The sequence below is a fragment of the Halichoeres trimaculatus genome, unplaced genomic scaffold (assembly GCF_033239565.1).
Source record: "Halichoeres trimaculatus isolate MK-OKI-2021-1 unplaced genomic scaffold, fHalTri1.1 fHalTri1_scaffold_8, whole genome shotgun sequence".
In the NCBI taxonomy this organism is placed as follows: domain Eukaryota; kingdom Metazoa; phylum Chordata; class Actinopteri; order Labriformes; family Labridae; genus Halichoeres; species Halichoeres trimaculatus.
The window spans coordinates 38,720,886-38,744,372 of record NW_027437186.1 but is presented as its reverse complement, the minus strand read 5'-3'; the positions used below and the strand labels follow the sequence as shown (position 1 = coordinate 38,744,372).

The 23,487-nt window shown below is 51.1% G+C and overlaps 1 protein-coding gene across 4 annotated transcripts in view; it reads right to left on the bottom strand.

Moving 5' to 3' along the window:
• slit1a (slit homolog 1a (Drosophila)) overlaps positions 1 to 23,487 on the bottom strand; it is a 123,209-nt gene that overhangs the window by 4,662 nt on the left and 95,060 nt on the right. The window contains exons 14-34 of one of the 4 annotated variants that reach the window (XM_074675412.1): positions 22,106 to 22,269; positions 21,199 to 21,222; positions 16,524 to 16,668; positions 14,451 to 14,525; positions 14,237 to 14,380; positions 13,981 to 14,124; positions 13,726 to 13,892; positions 12,633 to 12,765; positions 11,178 to 11,246; positions 11,026 to 11,097; positions 10,864 to 10,935; positions 5,155 to 5,226; positions 3,586 to 3,749; positions 3,377 to 3,501; positions 3,198 to 3,295; positions 2,893 to 3,032; positions 2,562 to 2,655; positions 2,323 to 2,460; positions 1,999 to 2,227; positions 1,007 to 1,137; positions 728 to 921 (exon numbers count right to left, since the gene is read on the bottom strand). In XM_074675412.1, coding sequence (XP_074531513.1) covers positions 728 to 921; positions 1,007 to 1,137; positions 1,999 to 2,227; positions 2,323 to 2,460; positions 2,562 to 2,655; positions 2,893 to 3,032; positions 3,198 to 3,295; positions 3,377 to 3,501; positions 3,586 to 3,749; positions 5,155 to 5,226; positions 10,864 to 10,935; positions 11,026 to 11,097; positions 11,178 to 11,246; positions 12,633 to 12,765; positions 13,726 to 13,892; positions 13,981 to 14,124; positions 14,237 to 14,380; positions 14,451 to 14,525; positions 16,524 to 16,668; positions 21,199 to 21,222; positions 22,106 to 22,269 — 2,594 coding nt within the window. The remainder of the gene's footprint in view (positions 1 to 727; positions 922 to 1,006; positions 1,138 to 1,998; positions 2,228 to 2,322; positions 2,461 to 2,561; positions 2,656 to 2,892; positions 3,033 to 3,197; positions 3,296 to 3,376; positions 3,502 to 3,585; positions 3,750 to 5,154; positions 5,227 to 10,863; positions 10,936 to 11,025; positions 11,098 to 11,177; positions 11,247 to 12,632; positions 12,766 to 13,725; positions 13,893 to 13,980; positions 14,125 to 14,236; positions 14,381 to 14,450; positions 14,526 to 16,523; positions 16,669 to 21,198; positions 21,223 to 22,105; positions 22,270 to 23,487) is intronic. The other 3 variants (XM_074675409.1, XM_074675408.1, XM_074675410.1) reach the window with 3 other exon arrangements.

Genomic DNA, 23,487 nt, shown 5'->3' with positions numbered 1-23,487 from the left:
AGCTAACGAGCTAATGTTGGTAAAGTTCACACAGAGCTTCCTGTTATCAGCTAACAAGCTAATGTTGGTAACGTTCACAAAGCGCTTCCTGTTAGCAGCTAACAAGCTAATGTTGGTAACGTTCACAAAGCGCTTCCTGTTAGCAGCTAACAAGCTAATGTTGGTAACGTTCACAAAGAGCTTCCTGTTAGCAGCTAATGAGCTAATGTTCATATTTAATGATGTCATGGTCCAGGGTGGACTAACCACTCCCTGAACAGGAGCTCAGTCTGTGGTTTCTGGTCCTGCAGCTGTGCAAAAACAAACTACCACTGAGCAGAGACTGTGTCAGGGAGTTCTTACATTTACCACTAGAGGGCGTACCTCCCTCACAATAAAAACCAGAGTCAGACGGTCTCTGGAGCTAGCAGACTGGAGGGCTGAACTGGTTGAGGTCTTGATGCTGAGCCTGGTTGTGTTTTGGACTCAGTGAGCTGAGCTCCCTGTGGCCCTGAGCAAACACAGCATGGCTGGGGGGGGGGCAGGGTTTGGGTCTGGGTGGGGAACAGGGTTTGGGGTTTGGGTCAGGGTGGGGGGACAGGGTTTGGGTCTGGGTTTGGGTCTGGGTGGGGGTAGGATGATGCTGAAGGGTTGCATGGTTGGGGTGGTGGGGGGGTTGGGGGGGGGTTGGTTGCAGTGGGACAAAGCGAGGGGGGGTGATTGACAGTAGTGTAGTAGTTCAGAGTGCCTGCAGAGGAGGGAGGTGTGTTCTGGAGAGGGCCCCTACCCCCCACGTAAAGTGGAGCCTCCCCGTTGAGGGGCCGCACCGCCCCGAAGCTGTCCATGGTGGTGGGGAGCCCGCCGTCGATGGACAGGTTGACCATCTGGTCGAAGGTCACCAGCTCCACCGTGTGGAACTGTCCGTCGTTGATCGTCTCGGTGCTGCCAGAGAAAAACACAACATTTCTGATTAAAAAACAACTTGTCTCCACAAACCCAGCAGCAGGGGGCGCGGTTTAAAGGTCACCTGTAGATGGCGTGTCCTGGCTGGCTGCCGGGGTCGTAGCTGACTTTGACGTGACCCTGGAAGAGCTCCACAGCGATGTGGTCATTGTCCCCGTTGTACAGCAGGATCCCGTTGTCCTCGGCCGTGGACACCTGCAGGAGGAAACACCAGGACAGAAACCATGAGGTGCTGAAAATACTGAGGGACAAACCTCCAGACCTGATCTGAGCGACTCCAGACCTGACTCCAGACCTGACTCTGAGCGACTCTGAGCGACTCTAAGGCTGTATCCAGACCAGAAAAGTCCTTTGGTCCACTTGTTTGACTTTATTTTTTTGGTTTGGTGCAGTTTGTATTCAGATTGTACTTTTATCAAGTGGACTATATTCTGTAAACACATCCAGGTGTGTGAGGATCAGTGCTCTCATTGGACAGCACTGACAAAGGGCGGCACACAGAGTACAGACCTGGAAATGGAGGTAAACATGTGTTTGTGCTCTTATTAGAGCTGCTAAATCATTTTCAGTTTCAAGAGCAGCTCCTTCAAAGCAGCTTAACAACACCGTTTACAATTTAGGAACAGGAAGACCAATGATCGCAGCAAGGAGGCGCTATGCTCTGCGTGTTCTGACCCACAACATGCTAGCTACAGCGTGGCTAAACAGAAGACGGAGGATCAGGTATGAACCAAAGACGGTTAGGTTACGGTGGCTCTATAGGCCCAAAAGGAGCATGTATCCTGTAGTTAGTTCAGATGGACCTTGGTTTGTATTCAGACCTGCACCGGAGTTCGTTTGTGTCTATTCACACCTGCATGGAAAGTCTGGACCAGTGTGGGAAACAAACCCTGGTCCGTTTAAAGTGGACCAGACAGTCCAGGTCTGAGTACGCCTTCAGTCTCATTGATCTTTCTGGTCTCTGCCTGTGTTCAACGCTCTGAGTCCAGTGTTTTACTTCCTGTGTCTCTGAGGGAACCGTAGACGTGGATGAAGGTGTGATGAACCCGTCAGTACCTGCAGGGTGATGTTAGCCTGAGGCCAGTTCTTCAGGTCAGAGAGCAGGAGGTAGGAGTCTCTGTCCACAAAGTTGACGCTGACCAACTTCTCACAGCGCGGTCCCCCGAACTCTGGAGGACACTGGCAGAGCGCCCGCCCTCCTCGCTCCACGCAGGGGGCGTTGTTCTGGCAGTCGGCGAGCTCGCACAGGGACAGAGGAGACGGGGGGACCTCACACAGCTGACCGCTGCAGAGGACAGAGGGGAGAGTTAGAGAGAACAATGGTCACACAGACCCAGCCCGTGGACCTGGACCTGGACCTGGACCTGGACCTGGACCTACCTGAATCCCTCGGAGCAGATGCAGGAGTATCCGTTCAGCTCGTCCAAACACTGAGCTCCGTTCTGACAGCGGTGCTCCTCACAGTCATCGTAGTCTAAGCTGCAGTCATCACCAACGTAACCAGGAGAGCACACACACCTGCAGCACACACACACACACACACACACACACACATTGATGGGATCAGGCTGCTCAGGAACACGTCGCTGTGCGTGGTCACACCTGGAGGAAACACTTACTTGGGTCCAGTGGAGGTGATGAGGCAGGTGGACTGATGTTGGCAGGGGCTTCGTCCTGGAGCACACACATCCTCCATTTCCTCACACATCTCCCCTGAACACACACACACACACACACACACACACACACACACACACACACACACACACACACACACCTGTTAAATGATGAAGACTGAGGGGATCAGCTCTGTAACGTATCGACAGCTCAGTCACTTTGATTTTTCTCATTGATCAGAAACACGTCAAGCTGTGGTTTTAACGTGAAGCTCCTCGGCGCGTCCGTCTGTGTTTGGACTGCGCCTCCTCCCTGAGCTGCTCCTGCTCCTACCTGTGTAGTAGGGAGGACAAAAACAGGTGTAGTTGTTGATCCCGTCCATGCAGGTGGCGCCGTTCTCGCAGTCGTTGTCTTCGCAGTCGTCGGTGTTGGTTTGGCAGGTGGAGCCCTCGAAGCCCAGCGGACACGCACAGCTGCAGAGCACAGAGTCACTGTCAGTCAGTGCGTCAGTCAGCGTGTCAGTCAGCGTGTCAGCACGCCATGTCAGCACGCCATGTCAGCACGCCATGGCAGCACGCCGCCACCTCTCAGAGGTTTGATCGTGCTGTTAGAGCGACCTCAGAGCTGGTCTTCCTCACCTGTACTCTCCCTCGTCATCCTCGCTGACTTGGCAGGTTCCTCCGTTGGCGCAGGGGTTACTCACGCAGGCGTTCAGAGCTGTCTCACAGTTCTTGCCCTGAGAGAAAAAACCTGTTATTTCCATATTTTAGCATATTTCAGGCGTCAGGCTGGACGTGCACAGGTGCTCCGCTCTCACCTTGAATCCTGGAGGACAGCTGCACCTGTAGACCTCCCCGGGGTCGCTGTGGCAGACGCCGTGGTTCTGACAGGGGCTGGAGAGGCAGGGGTTACACTTGGCGAGGACGGCCGTGTCCACGTCACCTGTTGGTCAGTCCAAGAGCATGAGCGGTGTGAGGACGGTACAGCTGATGCTTTCTTATTCCCCCCGCGAAGACGACAGCTCACCTGTGCACTCAAACTTCTTGGCAGGCGTGGTGAGGAGCAGTTTGCCCTCCAGGCCGTGTGGGCCGGCACAGCGGGCGATACCGGGCTCTTTGTAGCCGGTCTTCACCCAGTCCGACAGCCAGCGCAGGCGGCAGTCACAGTACAGCGGGTTGGCACCGATCGCCCTGAACGAACAGAAGAAAAACCTGAGTTTCAGTTTCACCGATTGGTGGAGAGAATGAGTCTGAGTTCACTTCCCAACATTTGTTTTTACAGACGATCCTCAGAGAGAGAGCAGACGTCAGTCCACATGAAACACAAACAGTCGCTAACTATGACTGAATAAGACTCCAGACGACATGTGTTCAGACCTTCCAAAAACAAACTAACAAATAGATAAATAAAGTCTGTCAGGGTGTTTTCTCCCTCAGCATCTTTTCCTGGAATAAAGGATGTTAATAATGTGACCCTGGACCTCCAGAAAGTTTGCTGAGCATGTTAAAAAATAAAACATGCTTGATGAGAAATGTCCCATGTTTTCATGTCCATCACTAACAGATCACTGCAGTACCCTCGCTCTCCAGCAGGTGTCTCTAGAGCTCTGCATGAATCAAACCCTCAAACTTAACTTGGTGAACTCCTCAGCTTTAACTCTGAGGATGGAGCAGAGAGAAGTCAAATGGCAGTTTGAGCGGTGCGTGGCGTGGAGGAGGGATTCTGGGTAATGAGCAGAGGTGTTAACAGACGGCGCTCTAACCACTTCTGTCGCGCTGCTCGTGGATCAATGGCGCTCTGTCCTCCGCTGGATGCACAAACAGCCCTGGATCGATGCTGCTCCATTACCGGGAACACAGGCTCGTCTTTCAGGGCCGCGCCGAGAGCCGACACCTGACATCTGCTAACATGAACGCCACTTGACTGTGACGCTGGATCAATGGCTCCCCTCCACAACTCCATCCCTCCATCCCCCCATCCCCCCATCCCCCCATCTCTTCATCCCTCCATCCCTTCATCCCTCCATCCCCCCATCTCTTCATCCCTCCATCCCTTCATCCCTCTCCTTTCACCCCCCCCCCCCCCTCCCCTCTCCAGAGCGTCTCTCCCTGGCTCCTGCTCCCGTCTCTGAGAGGTCAGCTGACCTGTGCCTGTCAGAGGAGGATGATGATGTCACGGCGGGCTGCAGCTCCTCCACAGTCTGACACACCTCCCTGATCCCTGCACAGCCTCAGCAGCTCCACGTGAAATAACAGACACAACAAACAGGCTCTGAGCTCTGCAGAGCGTGGACCATGTGTGTGTGTGTGTGTGTGTGTGTGTGTGTGTGTGAGTGTGTGAACATGTGTGTGTGTGAACATGTGTGTGTGTTCAGAGATGTGACAGGGAGATGAGACAGTGGAGGGGTCTGTGTGTTGCTCTAACCACAGGACCGCGGCTGATTAAGGGAGGGGGGGCTTTGGCTCACATGGAGCCCACCAAAGAGGACTACAGACAGGCCACTGTGAGACCAGACCCCCTGTGAGCCATGAAGTGTGTGTGTGTGTGTGTGTGTGTGTGTGTGTGTGTGTGTGTGTGTGTGGTGTGGAGACTTACAAGTGTGAGAGCGAGGCCACGTCGTTGAAGATGCCGTCTGGGAGCTCAGAGATCTCGTTCCCATGCAGAGACCTGAGGGTGAGGAAACAGAAACCTGAAGTTAGCGTCTCTGAAACGTTTCTGTCAAAGCTCCAAACTGAAGGATCCACTTTAAACCCACTGCTGGGTTCACTGGAAACCAGTTCATCTGAGCGTTTTTAGTGGGAGGACTGGTCCTTTGCTCTTTGTCCTCTACAGAAATAAAAACGCTTCACCGACGAGTCGGTGAGTGAATCTTTAAACGCTCTTTATGTTTGTTGTGTCACATGATCCTGATCCTCCCTCAGCTCTGGGAGCAAATTAAACAGGAAATAACAAAAAACACAATCAGATGCTTTCTGTTCTTGGTATTTTTTCGTCTCTTTTTTGTCATCTCTTTATTTGGAGTGGATCATTACTTTGTTTGGATCATTTGTTGGTCATGGACACCAAACTTTTTGTGTCTTCAGTGATATTTTTACTACTTTTCTCCTGTGTTTGTCTGGAGATCCTACATGTAACCATGGCATTGTTTACATGTGAAATCAGCTGTTAGCAGCCTGTAGCATGTCAATGCTAACTGGTGCTAGGCTGGATGTTTCCCACAAGGTGAGGAGAAGGAGGTGAGGACGACGTGCTGGTTCTCAGGTGTGAACTAAGAAGTGACGACATGGACCTGTCCTTCCATCCATCGTTATTGGGAACGTAAGATCTGTCTCCAATAAGATGGACGAGCTAGCTGTGCTAACCCAGCAACAGAGGGAATACCAGAGGGCAGAGTAGCATCATGCTATTCACAGACATGGCTAACAGAGCTAACAGCAGACTCCAAGGCCACATGTGAAGAGCTTCACCTGCTGTGAGCAGACAGGATCCAGGAGACAGAGACTGAACAGACTGCTGAAGAAGCTCAGTCCTGGACCCTGTGGAGGTGGAGGCTGGCTGACTGGACAATGATGGACAAGCTGTCAGCATCTATTTTCTTATGGAGCTTTTTACACTTTCTATACACTTTCTGACTTTGGTTTTCTTCATTGCTGCTGGGACTTCAACTTCGTTGTACTTGCTACAATGACAATAAAGTTCTATTCTATTCTATTCTATTCTATTCTATTCTACTCTTTTTTTTTTATCATATTAATCAGTAATGTTATCTCTTTGATCAGTGTTTTTCTTTTCTTTGTTTCTGTAAATTTCCCTCAACACGTTTTCCCGTTCATTAAGTCCTCGTTATCCTCAGTGTGTGTTGTTGTGTTGTTGTGTTTGTGTGTTGATGTGTTTGTGTGTTGGTGTGTATTGGTGTGATGGTGTGTTTGTGTGTTTGTGAGTTTGTGTGTTTAAATTGATTTAGTTTAAAAACGTGTGTAAATTTGACGTTGTTCAGAAATTGTGATTAAAGTTTTTTTGTTTGTTTTTTTCCAGATTTGTCTGAACGTTGTTATTTTCAGTCTCTGAGTGTTGAGATGCTCTCCTTTATAGGAAAGATGGAAATGACCAGTTTTAGACAAGGTGTGCTGAGTTGTAGGTGGATGTACCCAGGTCGGCCTCGAGCGGCCTCTGTGAGTCTGGAACAGACCGGGTCAGGTTTCTGCGTGTCTCTGGTTGGCATGAAGAGAGGAGTGATCAGAGGAGGGCGCTAACAGATCTGCTCCACATGCAGCGGGAAACAATGGAGTCATGTCATGTATGTGCGGATGAACAGGTCTATTTACATGATGCATGTGTGTGTGTGTGTGTGTGTGTGTGTGTGTGTGTGTGTGTGTGTGTGTGTGTGTGTGTGTGTGTGTGTGTGTGTGTGTGTGTGTGTGTGTGTGTGTGTGTGTGTGGTTGTTCTGGCTGTTGGTGGTTTCTCTTTGAGGTGATGAGCTAACGTGGTTTAACGGCTCGATGACTGACGGCTGCTGTTATCCACGAGGTCATTATCACCTCCAGCCCTGACCTCTCTCTGATCACAGATCAGTCCACAACACACACACACACACACACACACACACACACACACACACACACACACACACACACACACACACACACACACACACACACACACACACACACACACACACACACACGTCTGCCAGAGGAGCGATGACGGACTCTGCTCCTGCTCCCACAGCAGCTGGAGACACAGACTGAAGCTGATGTTTGTGTCATGTCTGTAGCGTGTTGGTGCTTATCAGAGTCTCGTTGGCACAGCCCGAGCAGTTTGGACTCAGAAAGCGAGGAGTCAGCAGCAGAGAGCCAACCCAGCGGAGATCTGATGGGAGGAAGGAGCCAGGGAGTCTCCAGGAGGAAACCTGATCTGCTCCTCTCACAGAAACTCTCTCTCTGCTGCTGCTTTGGTTTTCAAGCTTCTGTTTTCTACAGCTGCACATCACAACATCAGTCTGTACCTGCTGTAACCAGCCCTCAGAAAGGCTGGGCGATGAATTCAGTCCAAACCAGGGAGGATGATAAACTTTAGAGTCATTAGTGTCTGATGTTTCTGAGCACACAGGCGATCAGACAGATACATCAACAGCTTCACGTCTACCTGGATCACAAACCATCAGTTCCTGCAGAGCATCGAGCCTCAGGTTGGTCATCCTGAGAGATCGGGAAAAACTGAGACACAGTTTATTAATTCATCAGCTTCCTCTGTCCTCTGAGGAGCTCGGTGAGTCTGAACTCGTGTCGTTTCCTGATCGTTGTGAAGGTTTGTGACGGCGTGGTTCATCCTTCAGCGCTGACTTCCTGGGACTGTTTCTGAATCCACGTCTTTATCTGACTCCGTCTCCTTCACTCTCCCATACTCCTCTCTTCTCCCACAGCCTCCCACCCAGACCCCGGCGTGACACGCCCGTCAGCGCCGCCTCAGCTCGCTAATACCCAGCAGGCCAATTAGCAGCTTATTAATGGCGGCTCCAACCACAGCCATTGCTCACACACACATCACACACACATCACACACACATCACACACACATCACACACACATCACACACACACACACGTAAAGCTGCACCAAGCTGTGCCCAGCTCGGCGCCGTGTGTGTTTGAAGCTGAGCGTTAATGATTCCTCTCCTCTTTACGGCTCCGTAAAGCCCGAGGTGCAGCTTTATAAAGGCGTCGGCACGCCGTGTGTGTGAGCGCGTCGGCACGCCGTGTGTGTGAGCGCGTCACGCTCCCAGCGCTCCCAGCTCCTGCTCCTCTCTGCGGTTTCTGTGAAGCCTCCAACTTTGAACCCTGAACCTTTGGTTGGGTCTTAAAGTCAAACCCATTAACAGGAGCTCATTGTCGCTCGGGTTTGGTTGCGCCCTGGCAGCTCAGTAAAAACAGCGGCGGCACCGACCGGCGTTTAATGGGAGCCGTGTGATTGATCACGCCACAGAGACATCAAAGTTTCTGCTTCATTTGGTCCGACTGAGACAGCAAGGTAGGCCAGACAGCCTGTGCTGGGTGTGTGTGTGTGTGCGTGTGTGTGTGTGTGTGTGTGTGTGTGTGTGTGAGGGCCCCACATGGCGTCTAACACTCTCACACAGCGAGCATTTCTTAAAAGTGAAGGTGGCGTGAGTGAGTAAGAGCAGGAGTAACGGACGCAGCTTGATTAGGGATCAAAGCGGCGTGTTTGGAGCTAGCATGGCGGCGGCATCGGCTAATGATGACTGAGCTTCACTCTCATTGCACGCTGAAAGGCTCTGACGCTCCGCACCACGTAACGACCGCTTTAGTCGAACCCCGTCGTAAAAACCAGGCTTTGTTGAAGCTTTGTTGTCTGTAGTAAAAAGTGAGCCTGCTACGAGCGAACACACACACACACACACACACACACACACACACACACACACACACACACACACACACACACAGATCTGCTCCTGGTGAAACTGAGCTGTTGGTCTGAGTTGTAGTTTCAGACTTCCAGCTGCTGTTTCTTCAGACTCAGGTCCACAGATTTTCTCAAATCTCGTCATTTTGTGTCCGACGTGTTTAAACTCTGACTCTCAGATTTTTCACAGAGCGAGTTCTCCTCAGGGAACACTGAGAGCTCGCAGTCAAAAACTCCACAGCTCAATGAAAGCCTGGAGGCAGAGTCAAACCTTAAGGGTTAGCGGGAACAACTTCCTCTGCTCATCAGCTTCACAGAGATGTTTGCCCAGTGAATGTGGGGGCATTGGGCAGCGTGTTGGACGGCATGTTGGGCAGTTTCGTTGGTTGGTTCATTGGGCGGTTGTTGGAGCGGTCGTTGGTCGGTCGTTGGGCGGTCGTTGGGCGGTCGTTGGGCAGTCGTTGGGCGGTTCGTTGGGTGGTCATTTGGCGGTCGTTGGGCGGTTGTTGGGCAGTCGTTGGGCGGTTCGTTGGGTGGTCTTTGGGCGGTCGTTGGGCAGTCGTTGGGCGGTTCGTTGGGCGGTCATTGGGCGGTTGTTGGGCGGTCATTGGGCGGTTGTTGGGCGGTCGTTGGGCGGTTCGTTGGGCGGCTGTTGGGCGGTTGTTGGGCGGTCGTTGGGTGGATCATTGAGCAGTGTGCTGGTTGGTTTCATTCGGCAGTTCGTTGGGTGGCGTGTTGGGCAGTTCGTTGGGTGGCGTGTTGGGGGGCCTGTTAGGAGGTTTGTTGGGCTGAGTGTTGGGCAGTTCAGTGGGCTGCATGTTGGGCAGTTTGTTGGGCAGTTTGTTGGGCGGCGTGTTGAGCGGTTGGTTAAGTGGTGCCTGGCTGTGTGTTCGGTGGCGTGTTGGGTGGTGTGTTGGGTGGGGTGTTGGGTGGGGTGTTGGGTGGTGTGTTGGGTGGCGTTGGGCAGCATGTTGCGCAGTGTGTTGGGTGGGGTGTTGGGCGGTGTAATGGGTGGCCAGGTGGGAGTGATGAGTGAAGTTTTGGGCAGCCCCTGGCTGAGGTGGGGATGAACTCTGGGCATGAAGAGATGAGCGGGCAGATGTCTGAGTTCAGGTTTGACCAGAGGGTTGGACATTCAGACAGAAAATAGGTCGTAGGTTGTGTGTGTGTGTGTGTGTGTGTGTGTGTGTGTGTTAGCTGTCATAACTGTTTAGACAGCCTCAGTCTCTGCAGTGTTTCAAAGATTCTCAACGTTTCTGCAGCGCAGTAAAAATATCCTGTAATAATTCATTTTGTGCGTCGCCGTCAGGCGCCTGTTCTGAAAGCTGTCTTAAAATTATGTGACAACAAAGAAACGTTTAAAACATCTGAGTCACGTGGAGAGGAGAGAAAGTTTCATGGTGGGGAAGTGTTGGTGTTAAAAATAGGATGGTGGACTGATTTCTTCAGATCAAACACGTTTTAGTCAAAGACCTGCAGTGGAGAGTGATTTAACCCTTTGTTTCCTGAACACTCACAGTCGTTTTCTGCTCAGACTGTTTCCTTTGGAGCTATGACCAGATCTGGAGGAATGGAAGGATTATAACAGTTTGTCTTTTACAGGAGCAGAGGTTTCTGTGATATCATGTGGTTTAAACCAAAGACAGCCTCACACGGCGCTAAAAGTCAGACGTTGAGTAACAAAATGAAGAGCGTGATCATTAGATGGAGACTTAAACTCGTCAGGAAACAAACGAAAGAAGAATCATTTCCCCGTCGTCTCCACGCTGACCGTGTTTCTGACCCAGACTTCAGGACCAAGCTGTTTTAAGGCTCCTCTGCACAGACGGACCCATACAGTCTGTGCTCGGTATATTCATGCATATAAAATCTATTTCTACTCACAGCAGACGCAGGGAGTGCAGTCCTCCAAAGGCCATTTTGGGGATGCAGCGCAGGGAGTTGTAGCTCAGGATCCTGCAAAGCAAAAATAACGACATGGTCTGTAGATCAAACTGTGCTGTCAGACCCAGAGACAAAGAGCGGCCCGGCTCAGGCTGGACTTACAGCGTGGTGAGCTGGCTCATGTTGGAGAAGGAGGAGTTGGTCAGAGAGCTGATCTTGTTGTTGCTCAGGTCCCTGAAAGGAAGGTGAAGAGGTTCAGGACGTTTCATTTCACAGAGAGACACGAGAAAAGACGAGAGCAGAGGAAAACTTACACCAGCTGCAGATACTTGAAGGCTGAGAGCTCCTTCGGCACCACGCTGAACTGGTTCCCATCCAGGTACCTGAACCCAGAGACACAACAGCAGTCAGCGAGGGTAAACGCTGGACGGAAAGTCTGAACGTCCACACAGAGTTCAGACATTTCAAGCTCTGTCCCCGTGGTTCAGGGACAGTCAGCCACAGAGAGATCTGTTCACCACTCCCCATGAACAGGAATGAGACGCGATATATAGATCTGAAAACCAGACCCTCAAAGCAACAACAGCAGCGGGCTGAAAACTGGACCCTGAGGGACACCGTGAGCAGAAAGGGGCCGTTCCTGAGACCTGATATAAAGACTGAAACCAGATCCCAAACTCTGGGGCTCTTCTGTTTCTCTGTACATAAACTGCTGAAGATGGACAGACTCTGCTCAACCAGTCGCTCCGCTCAGAGAGTGGAAGAGGCAGAAAAATGACTGACGTTTACACCACTTTTCACTACATGCATGTGTGTGTTAGCATGTGTTAGCATGTGTTAGCGTGTGTTAGAGCCACCACAGCTGACATCACGTCTGCAGAGATGACCAGAGGACCAGAGGACCAGAGGACCAGAGGACTGTGGCCCTGATGATCCAGAGTCCGTCCCCTCTGGGTGCAGCTGCAGGCCTTTCTCCTGCTATTGTTGTTGACTGTACTCAGGGGCGGGGCAGTGGGGGGGGCAGTGGTTAGTCCGGGCGCCCCTGGGCTCAGAGGTAATGATGGGTAATGACGGTGCAGAGGACACTTGGGATAATGACGGAGTAGAAAACTCTCCAGATGACGAGATGAAAGCTCAGAGCAGAGGGGCACACCTGGTCACACCTGCTGGGACAATGACAGGCCTCCAGGCTTCCACCATGTGTGTGTGTGTGTGTGTGCGTGTGTGTGTGTGTGTGTGTGTGTGTGTGTGTGTGTGTGTGTGTGTGTGTGTGTGTGTGTGTGTGCAGTATTGGAAAGTTCCAGACCTTCTCCTCTCCCTCCCCTTTCCATTGAAAAGTGCTCATTAAAATGTCCTCCTGCTCCCCTGTGCTCCTGTGGACGGGCTTTTGGCCCTCACACAAGTATGCACGGACACACACACACACACACACTCTCCTTGGCTCTCAGTGTGAGAGTGACATCAGTGCTGGCCCTGAGGGCTGCAGGAAACAGAGGAAGAATGTCTGAGAGAAAACGTGCAGTTTATTGACCCCAACTCCCTCCTCTTCCTCTTCTTCCTCTTCTTCTTCTTCTTCTGATGATGATGACTGTTGACTTTACCTCCTCTGTTTCACTGACTCTTATCTCTTTCATACCTCTCTACCTCTTTCAGCGCCTCCTTTGGTTTCCCCTCAGACTCGTTCATAGCCCGGGAAGCGGACAGTGATGCCTGCAACTCTCACTGATGGGAGAAAATGCAGCTACCATAGCTAACGCTCAGAGACTCACAGCTCGGTCACGTTCCTGGGGATGCCTTTGGGCAGGGTGTGGAGGTGCTTGTTGCTGCAGCGCACGACGGTCTCCAGACAGGTGCATTCAGCGGGACACTGAGGTCTGGGCACGCAGCTTGACTCCTCTTGGCCTGGGAAAAAAACAGAAGCAGATTCAGAGACCAGAGAGGAGGAGGAGGAGGAGGAGGAGGAGAAAAATATGAGCTGTCGTCCCTGGCAGAGGAGAGAGAAACATACATCCCACATGTGAAGCAAACAGCCCTGGAGCTGACGGAGGAGCGCTGAGACAACGGGAGAGCAGGAAGTGAAAAATGTGTAAAGTAAAGAAGGAGAGAGAAAAAGAAGAGCCTCACTAATGTGATATCGACCAGCGGAGGAAGAATGGAGGCTGCCTGAGGCCTGGAGACGAGTCTGACACTCATTCAGGTGCAAATAGGCTGACTGATCAATAAGGCAAACAGCTCAATAGCTCCACTCAGCCCGGCATCGAGCGCATCGAGCGGCAGCTTACCAAGCACTGAGTGGCAATCCATTCAGTAAACAAAGGAGCCGCACAATCACGCCGCCATCTCCCACGGTCTCAGACACGTCCAGCAGCTCAGAGCGCCGCTTACGTCTTCATCAGTCAGACACAGACGGTTTAACACACATGGAGGTTCTTTACGTTAATGAAGAAGTTTATCTGCTTCAGAGACACGTCGCTTCATTCAAACCCGCCACGAAACTTTAGATACGCTCTGAGGGAGTTCACCTGGAGAAGAGGCAGATTTAGAGCCTGACAGGAAGAGTTTATCTGCAGAAACCAAACAGGAACGTTATCTCTCAGCATCACTCAGGATCTTTCAGGGAGACGACTCGTGTTTCAGAGGCCTGGATGTTTTTACAACAAGAAATAAAATGAAACATGTGCTCCAGAGGAGGAGACGACGGGCAGGAGAGGAGTCTGACCGTGCCTGGCTCTAAACTCTGCTAACGAGACGCTTTCTCCAGAATCCAAACAGTACGCTCCAACAAACAAACAAAGAATAAACAACACGGCTTTCAGAGCTGCCTGGTTTCCCACCAACACGTCGCTCCTCGCCACCACTCACCGTCCTCGCAGCGGAAGTCCGGCAGCGCCACATCCTGCAGGGGGATCTCCTTCAGGAAGCCGGGGCGCTGACAGCGAGGGTTTCCCGTCACGATCTTCCTGCTCCTCAGCCAGTCGCCCAGCCAGGCCAGCCGACAGTCGCAGTTGAAGGCGTTGGCCAGAAGGTTCCTGGGACAGAGGGAGAGTTTGTCAGAGCGGGAACCGTGAGCGCTGGTTAAAGGCCGGCGTTGGCGTGGGCGTGTGCGTGGGGCCTCACAGCGTGGACAGCGTCTGCAGCGTGTCGAAGGCTCCGGGGGCGATGGTGGTCAGCTGGTTGTCGTACAGGGACAGCAGACGGACGTTGTGCAGGCCGGTGAAGCTGTCGTTGTGGACGCAGCTGATCTTGTTGTTCCTCAGCATCCTGTAAAAACACGACGACACGTGAAGCCTAGAAACCCAACACAGGAACACGGGAACACGGGAACACGGGAACACAGGAACATGGGAACACGTGATCGTGTGTCTTCACTCACAGCATGCGCAGCCCCTCCAGGCCCCGGAACATCCCGCTCCGGACCGAGTCGATCTGATTGGCCGTGAGGTGCAGCTCGCTGACTGATGACGCGCCTTCAAACGCTCCGTCTTCGATCTCTGTCATCTTGTTGTTGCTGAGGTTTCTGTGGAGGAGAGCGTGGCGTCAGTCCCTCAGACCGAGGCCGGAGAAAAGAGCGATCTGTGTTTACTCACATCTTCTTCAGCTGGGACAGGTTCTTAAACACGCCCGTCGCCTCCAGCGTGGTGATGTCGTTGTTGTTGAGGCGCCTGAAAAGAGACAAACAGAGGTCAGCGCAACAAACAAATCTGAATGTGTGAGGCGTCATCCAGGTAAATAACTCTGACGTAAAAACGAGAAAAACCTGCTGACCGCGGGATCACGACTTCTGTCACACAAACGCCAAAGAAATCTAATTATTAGGGTCCGAGGCCTGAGCTGACGGCACTATTGTTTCTTTCTTGTTATTATTCCACACGCGCTTTGAACGCTAATTAGACCCTCTGAACATGCCCAAAAACTCACCAAAATTGGCACGCACTTCAGAATCACGAAATTTTTTTGTATGATACCAAACACTGACCCCAACATCCCATAATAAGCTCTGTACAGCAACCGTGGCACACTAAAACGGCCCTAGCTCGGGCTAGGAATGTTGTAGAGAGATGAAACCAACACCAAAATGTTCGTTTCTTTGGGACGCAAAAACCATACACTGATACCCCTGACCTATCTCCAACAGGAAGCCGGCTATTTGCCTTTCAAAATAAGATTTCCTCACATTTTTACCCTTTCTGCAAAATTGATCTCCTCTGAAACCATGAGTAGTTACGGTTTGAAAATCGCTCACATGACAGACTAGACCCTGCTCTACAAAAGTTGTTCGGGAAGTTGTTATTTCGGGCCCGGTTTTCGAATGGCGAGCTCTAAAAGTTGCCGACCGCTTTCAGCTTTCTCCATGTTAACAGATGAGGAGAACACGTTACAGCTCCACACACGCATCTCCCTGATGCCGCATTTGGGCCTCTAGAGAAAAGAGTAAAAGTCATACAGCTTTAAAAATTACATGGTTGGATTCCTGACAAAATTTCCTACAAAAATATCATGTTTTTACACAGATTAAGTCAACATTCTGGCCTATATGACAAGTAGTTTGGACTCTTTTCTAAAATAAATCCACTATTTTCAGCACTCCGGGCCAGGATTTCTGACGCATTTGAGCCTCTAGAGAAAAAAGTAAAACTCTTACAGCTTTAAAAATGCCAGAAATGGATTCCTGACAAAATTTCCTACAAAAATATGATATTTTTACACAGATTGGGGTAAAATTTTGGACTCTGTGAGGATTTCTTTACATTAGATTACTCATAAACTCACTCTCCACTCTACTTGAGCTCTGTGTCACTGATTAGGAGTTTCATCCATGCAGCAGCTGGTGATGTCACTCAGCACAGCAGAGGATACGTTACCGTGGTATCATCTGACTCCCCAACATCCCATAATAAGCTCTCACCATCTAGGCACACTGAAACAGCCATAGCAGCCAGTAGGAATGTCGTAGAGAGATGAAACCAACGCCAACATGTTCGTCTCATTGAGACGCACGTCATGACGGACCAGCAAAAGACCCGAGGACCCGTGTAACGCCGCTAGCAGCTTTTATTAATCTTTTTCTGGTGGAAACAGAAAAATAAATCCTGATTTCAGTCTGCACTCACTCTTTGATTGTGGTGATTTCTTCTTCAGCTGATTATAAATCACCTGGAAAAATGTCTCCAGGTGTTTCCTGTGATTTCATTGGCTCGGCCTTAGGGCTGGGTTTGAACCCCGGACCTTTGGCGTCCAAAACATGAATCATAACCCGACGGTTTTAAAAACCAACCTCAGCATTGAGCTAACACGGATCAGACGGTCACAGTGAGCTAACAGTTGTTAAAGCTGAACTTCGTAGGAGAAAAACTTAAACTGAAGTGTGATCTAATGTTTTTGGTCGATACAGGAAACACTGGTTTAAAAACAGCTTGTTTCCTGCTGTGACACAAATGTTTCTTTTGAGTTTTTCTTATAAAAATTAAAAATTAATATAATTCAGATGAATATCTGCAGCTTTGATACGTCAAATGAAACTTTACATGAATGAAAATGATAAATCTGTCTTGTGTTTGTGGTCACCATGTGTAACCTGCTGTTTCCCCAGAGCAAAGATTATGATTAAATGTTGAATGCTGAGGCCTGGGTGGCGTGGAGCCGCCCCGCCCGATGCTTACAGCTCGGTGGTGGAGGTGGGGATGTGCTCGGGGACCTTGGTGAGCTTCAGGTTGGAGCAGTCCACCACGTTGGACTCACAGCGGCACTTGGGCGGGCAGACCGGGTCGCTGTTACAGGCGTTGTTCAGGCGTGTGTCCTCGGTTCCTGCAGGGGAGAAAAGGCAGACACGTCCTCCTTTAACCCAACACGCTCCAGCCTCCTCCCTATACCACACATGTGCTCCCCTCTCCTGCTGCTCCCAGTCACGCAGCCGCTCCTCAGCCGCTCCTCAGCCGCTCCTCAGCCAGGAGTTCGTCCTGTTGTGACCTAAAAAGGCGGCACCCCCTCCAAACCGCTCACCTCGGACGCCCTCCCAGCCTCCTGCAGCTCCCGCCCATTCATGGGAGCGATGAATGGGTGAGGGCGAGGGTGAGTTATTTCGAGGTGATGGAGGGGGAGCAGTGGGGTGGAGGAGATGGAGAGACGGATGCCAAAGAGGATCTGAGCCTCCAGCTGCAGTGAAGCAGAGCGCCCCGGGGACAGGAGGATGGAGGGGAGGCGCTCAGGAAGCAGGACGGAGGCAGAGGAAGGAGGCGTAGACGGGTGGGGCTGAGGGGGAGTGGGGGGAGGACGTCCAGAGAGGAGGACACGAGGGAGGCAGAAGCATGCAGCGAAGACGGCGGAGGAGGAGGTAAAAGACGACAGGATGAAGTGAGCTGTGCAGGCCGCCGTCTGTCCTGATGGAGGCCGAGGCGGCGAGGGGAGCGCGGGACGTTTTCCTGCACCTCCTCAGCTATGAATAGACGTTACGTGCCAGAAAGCGTGCTGCCAGTTACATCACGGCTGCTCAATAATGGATCAGCAGTGGGAACCACTTAGAGCAGCGTGTGTGTGTGTGTGTGTGTGTGTGAGTGTGTGTATGTGCGTGTTGAGTTTTTGTGTGTGCATTTGTTCCATTTAGAGCGAACAACTCAGCGTTTGCCGATAGGACGCCGCTCCGTGTTCCCTCTCGCATGCTCACTTCGCTGCACCTCCTGCCTGAGCTTCGGAGGTTACGTCAGCGGGACACCGGCGGCGCCCAGACCAGCAGACTCTAAAAGAAGTCCACGTAGCCTCTGTGACGTGTCCCTGGCTCTGTGATGCCCCCTTTAGAGCTCTGAGTTTGGCGTTTCTACCATCCTCGTCCTGATTCAGAGAAACTAAAACAGACCGTGTTTGTTCGGCAGGAATGAAAAAGTTTAACCAGCTGCTGTCGGTGGATCGTCCATCGAACCTTTGAGCTCGTCCTGTTTTTATCCTTCCTTACCAAACAGACAACATGCTGAGTGAAAGACCAACAACCAGCTTTAAAGACCATAACCTCGCTCTGTCACTTCATCGTTTTGTGACAGGCACTGCAGACTAACACACGTGCAGAGGGATTGACCTTTGACCCCGCTCTAGTCCACCTACAGAGACCCAGTCTAACCTGTGTAACAACACAGACTTTGGCTCATTCAGTGTCACAGGATGTGAGAGGTTCAGCAGTTTGTGCTGACTCAGTTACTTTCCTTTAACCACGTCTCGACCAATCACAGCATAGCACAGCTGCGTTCGCTAACAGAGCGCTCGGTGTGTTAAACCACGTTTTTAGCATCAGATTAATCTTTAATTATGACTGAACTCAGCAGAAAGTGAAAGGTCTGCATGCTGTGACTGACTTCAACCAGCCAGCAGGGGGAGCTCCACATGTCTTGGCTCCACATGTTGGAAACGGTCATGTGGTCCATGTTTGAACAGGTGTCTCTTTACCTGAGCTGTGACCTCCTGATGTGAGGAGTGATGCAGAAAGGAAGAACTGCAGTTCCTCAAGTGTCCACCAGAGGCTTGCTCAAAAAGCAAAGCAGACTCCATCAACACTCATGTTACACTGCTCATTAGTCCAGGACAGTGATCAGGTGTTTCACCTCACTGGGTTTGAAGATGTTTTGTTTTTTACTGTCACTGAGTCAGATCACAGCTGAAGATGGCGTGACGGACAGGTGAGCGTGACGGACAGGTGAGCGTGACGGACAGGTGAGCGTGACGGACAGGTGAGCGTGACGGACAGGTGAGCGTGACGGACAGGTGAGTGTGACGGACAGGTGAGTGTGACGGACAGGTGAGTGTGACGGACAGGTGAGCGTGACGGACAGGTGAGCATGACGGACAGGTGAGTGTGACGGACAGGTGAGTGTGGCGTTTAAGGTCTTCCTCAGTCTTCCTCTGACTGCGTTAGCCTCAACCAAAGTCTGGTTCCAGTTCTTCATCTTCATCACTTCTGTCTCAGAGACCAAAGGCTGACACCACGTCCATGTGCTCTCCAGTCTATGCCTGTCGCCCCCTGCTGGGTGTGAGCAGTAATGCAGGTTTGGCTTCACTTTTCAAACCACAGGCCCCTCTAACTTTTAAAGTTCAGTCAACTCTCAAACCACAGGCAGAAACCTCAGTCCACCAGGACCACATCCAACAGCTCAGAGTCAGGAACGAGTCCAGACCCAGGTCCCGGTCCAGCTCAGTTACCTACAGAGTACTTAGTGGGTCCAGCTCCAGCTGAGCTCCTCTCCCCTCTCCTTCCTGGCTGTCACTTTGTCTCACGTCTCATTTCCTCCAGAGACTGTTTGAATAAATGAAGCAGGATCCAGATCCTCAGCAGGACCCAGTGACTCACACACTCACTGTGTGTGTGTGTGTGTGTGTGTGTATGTGTGTGTGTGTGTGTGTGTGTGTTTTCCTGAAACTGTGTCACGGCTCAGAGTAGACGCAGCAGCGCAGGTCATTAAGGAACTTTTCCCTGACGGGGTCAGACAACAGGAAGTGGATTTCCTGCCAGAGAGGAAGTAATGAAAGTGAACAGCCAGCTTTGATCTGCAGGAGCCGGAGGAGCCGGAGGAGCCGGAGGAGCCGGAGGAGCCGGGGGGGGGTTCGTGATCCTGAGTCATCGTCGTCATCACGACATCAACACTTTTACTGACAGCAAAAACAAAACAAACCAGAGGAACGAAGAAGAGGACGAGGATTTTCCTCTGAGGAGGAAAGTGACTCATCATTGGAGACTGAGACGTTCTCCTGGTTCCTCCTCATCAGTGTGTGTGTTACAGGATTCCCATGCTGTGTGTGTGTGTGTGTGTGTGTGTGTGTGTGTGTGTGTGTGTGTGTGTGTGTGTGTGTGTGTGTGTGTGTGTGTGTGTACTGTGTAAGCTTTTTTATTGTTATCATTCAGAGGCTGAAACTCTCATTAATCACATTTGGCTTTGATCCTCCTCCTGCTTACAGAGCGCGCTCAGTGTTCACCAGCCAGAGAGCAGCTTTATCTGCTCTGAGCACAGAGACACGTTAATTAACACACACACACACACACACACACACACACACACACACACACACACACACACACACACACACACACACACACACACACACACACACACACACTGCTCCTCCTAGTTATTTCTTGGAGCTCTCTTGTTAAGGGTCCGGAAACATCCGCTGATAGTGATCTGGGTCGTCTGCTGGGCTTTGTTTTCTTTAGCTCTGATAGAAAGGACCCCCCCCCTCGCTGAGTGACTGTCTGAGCTCACGCCAAAGCAAAGAGCCACTTCCTGTCAGATCTATCTGCTCAGACAAACAGAGCTGAGGAGAAACAGACGCTCACACACGGAGCTTCAGCCGCTCACAAACTCAGTCAGCTGGTTCAGATCCTCCCTAATAACTCAGCTTCCCCCTGAATCCATCCACATTAAGAGATCATTTCTTTTTATTACAGCCAGCGTCTCAGGAGAGCACAGAGATTCACATCTGTACGTTTCAGGGCCGTGTCTTTACTTTAACCCTGACAGAGCCTGATCTCTCTACAGCTTCCTCTGATTCACTGTCAGCTCTCAGCGCTCTGCTCACAGACACCGCTTCAGATCACCGCCCCCAAACCACCCTACACCAGGACTGAGAGAGACAAGAGCAACAGGTGGACAAGGAGAGGAAGAGAAAGAAGAAGAGGAAGAAGAAGAGGAAGAAGAAGAAGAAGAAGAAAATTAAGAGGAAAAAGAAGAGGAAGGAGAGGAAGGAGAGGAAGAAGAAAAAGAAGAAGAAGAAGAAGGAGAATAATAATAATAATAATAATAATAAGAAGAAGAAGAAGAAGGATAAAAAAAGGGGTGGAAGAAGAAAAAGAAGAGGAATAAAATTGTTTTTTTATGAGGGGGTAAATTCAGTTTTTATGCGGCGATGTCTCTTTTCGTGGTGTGTTTGTGTGAACGTTGTGAACAGACGCTGAACTCTGGGCGTGAGGTTTCCAGGTGATCACCATCAGACACGTCTCTCAGAGCGTTTTCCCTCCTAACCTGAGCTGATCTTTAAACCTGCACCAACATCTCATTCCTGGAAACATGGCCGTCATCCAGCGAGCTAAAGCTAACGAGACGTTCCTCAGAGAGCAAATACCAGCTGGTTATTTCAGAGAGGAGACATGGCAGGAGCTCAAAACAAGAGCCAGGCTGTAATAAAACTCAATTATCCTCTAAGTGATGGGAGACTGTGATTCAGATGGACTGTAAGTGATGGAAAACATGGAGGAAACATGGAGGAAACATGGAGGAAACATGATGCAGCGGCGCGGCTATGGAGCGCTAATTAAAGAGAGGAAGAGATGACAGATGGGAACATTAACAAGCCACTCACCTGGGATGAAGTACTGCTCTTTGGCTGTGATGGAGACAAAAAGAGGGTGGATGTCAGTGAGGGGGTCTGAGCAGCATAGCTGGAGCTGCTATGCTTCAGATCGGTCATATATGGAGTCATATATGACCACACATGATCAGGAACATGACAGGTAAACAGAGAAGTCTGGGACTGTCTCTGAGCACGGCCACGTGGAAAAACATGCTTCAGGACGGTAAATATTTGGCCGTTGCTAAGGGAGGGTGAGACGGTGAGAACGGGAGAAAGACAAAAAGAAGAAGAAGGAGGAGAAGAGGAGAAAAACACATGGACGCTCCTCTTCGTAGGGTCTGACCCAACAAATGAGGCAGTGAAGACGTGTGAAACCTCAGCCATGCACAGCGCCAGACGGCGAAGCACAAACACAAAGAGAGCTGCAGGGGAAACGGAGGGCTGGGGGCACAGCGTGATGAAACCTGAGCCCGGCACGGAGCAACCAGGGAGGAAGAGGAGGAAGAGGAGGAAGAGGAGGAAGAGGAGGAAGAGGAGGCCGGGGGCTCAGGGACGGGCAGAGGAACGCTGGGCACGTCCAGAAACTCTAACCCTCATACCATCCTGGACCCCGCTCAGCCCACTGCGGTCTGACTGAAACCAGACTCACAGGGCGGGAACAAAGAGAAACAGCCAATGACCCCCTCCCTCTTTATCAGGGGGGGTTAGTGATGAGGAGGAACAGCCCAGCCAATCACAGGCCGAGGAAACCCTCCAGCCAGAGGAGAGCACTCGATAAACGTGGAGGGAAGAGATAATAACCACTCCCAGAGGAGGAGAGGAGGAGAGGAGGAGAGGAGGAGGAACAGCCCGTCTGAGAGGAGGACAGAGACGTTCAGAGAGGTGTGGAGACAGCCATGAGGAGGCGCTGTCCTACCCGAGCAGCGGAACTTCTTGCTCTTGATCTGTCCGATGCGTTTGTTGGCGAGACGACGAGGGCTGGCACAGCGGGCGCCGCTGGTCTCGATGGGGTTGGAGCGCAGGTAGTCGGCCAGCCACTTCAGGTTACAGTCACAGATGAAGGGGTTCTGGGCCAGGTGTCTGGAAACAGAGGAGGAGGAGGAGGAGGAGGAGGAGGAGGAGGGGGAGGAGGAGGGGGAGGAGGAGGGGGAGGAGGAGGAGGAGGGGGAGGAGGAGGAGGAGGAGGAGGAGGAGGAGGAGGAGGAGGAGGAGGAGGAGGAGGAGACAGGTGTGAAAAGTGAGACCTGATGCTGTAAACAGCTGGGTCGTCAGTCTGACAGGATCTGTGTCGTTAGATAAAGGAGCAGTTCGTAAAAACAGCCAACAGGTGAAGTCCTGCAGAGTCAGAGGAGATTCTCTGATTAAAACCCACAAAGCTAAGCTAGCAGTTAGCATTAGACGGTGGCCTGTAGGTGTCACTGATTGGCAAAAGCCACAACACAACGAAAGTTTAGAGGACAGGTTTCCTAAGGGACACAGAAAAGTTGTGAAAGTAGGGGAATGATTGTTTTCTTTTTTACCTCCAGCTGGGATAATTTTAGCTCTGATGCTAACGTTACCGATTCATAAAGCTAAACATGAGATGATGGTTTAAAAAAGAATATAAGTTCTATGAAAGCTATCACAAGGTGAGACAGGTGAGATATGTATCGTAGATCAAGTTAAAAAGAACAACACAGCTTCACTGTGTCTGTTAAAGCTATGGTCTACGGTTTGGAAGCTTTGTACATCTTAATAACAACGTAAATAGCGCTGTTATGTTCAGATCTACACAATATAAAGAGCAAAAAGAACGAAAAAAATCCATTCAGTATATCCGCTGCAAAGCTGCATACTAGTTGAGTCCATCCAATCCCCCGTCTCCCTCGCTTCGCACCGTCATGCCCATGGTCCCACCTCGTCCTTCCCCACTACCCCTCTCACGTCAGCTAGCTGCTCAGCTACCGAAGCGTCATGGAGCCAGAGAAGACCGACTGACTGACGCAGAGACAGCTGAGTTTGTGTTGAACAGGTAATGACTTTGTTTCCCACAGTGGGAGATGTCAGCTGAATAACTCTGGTTAGTCTGAGCCTGTACTGGCTAATGACTGAACGCTGCTGGTCTGAACGGGTCGGCTCTGTCAATAGATGTTAGCATCAGTTAGCCACACATCTTTAGCATTGTAAACTGAGCTGGTGAAGACACGCAGAGAAAGGTAAAGCCCCGCCCACAGTCGGCTCTGCTCTGATCAGCTGGCACGACAAAGCCAGACCTGCTTCGCCGGATAATTCATGGTTCTGATCGGTCCAACTGAAAAA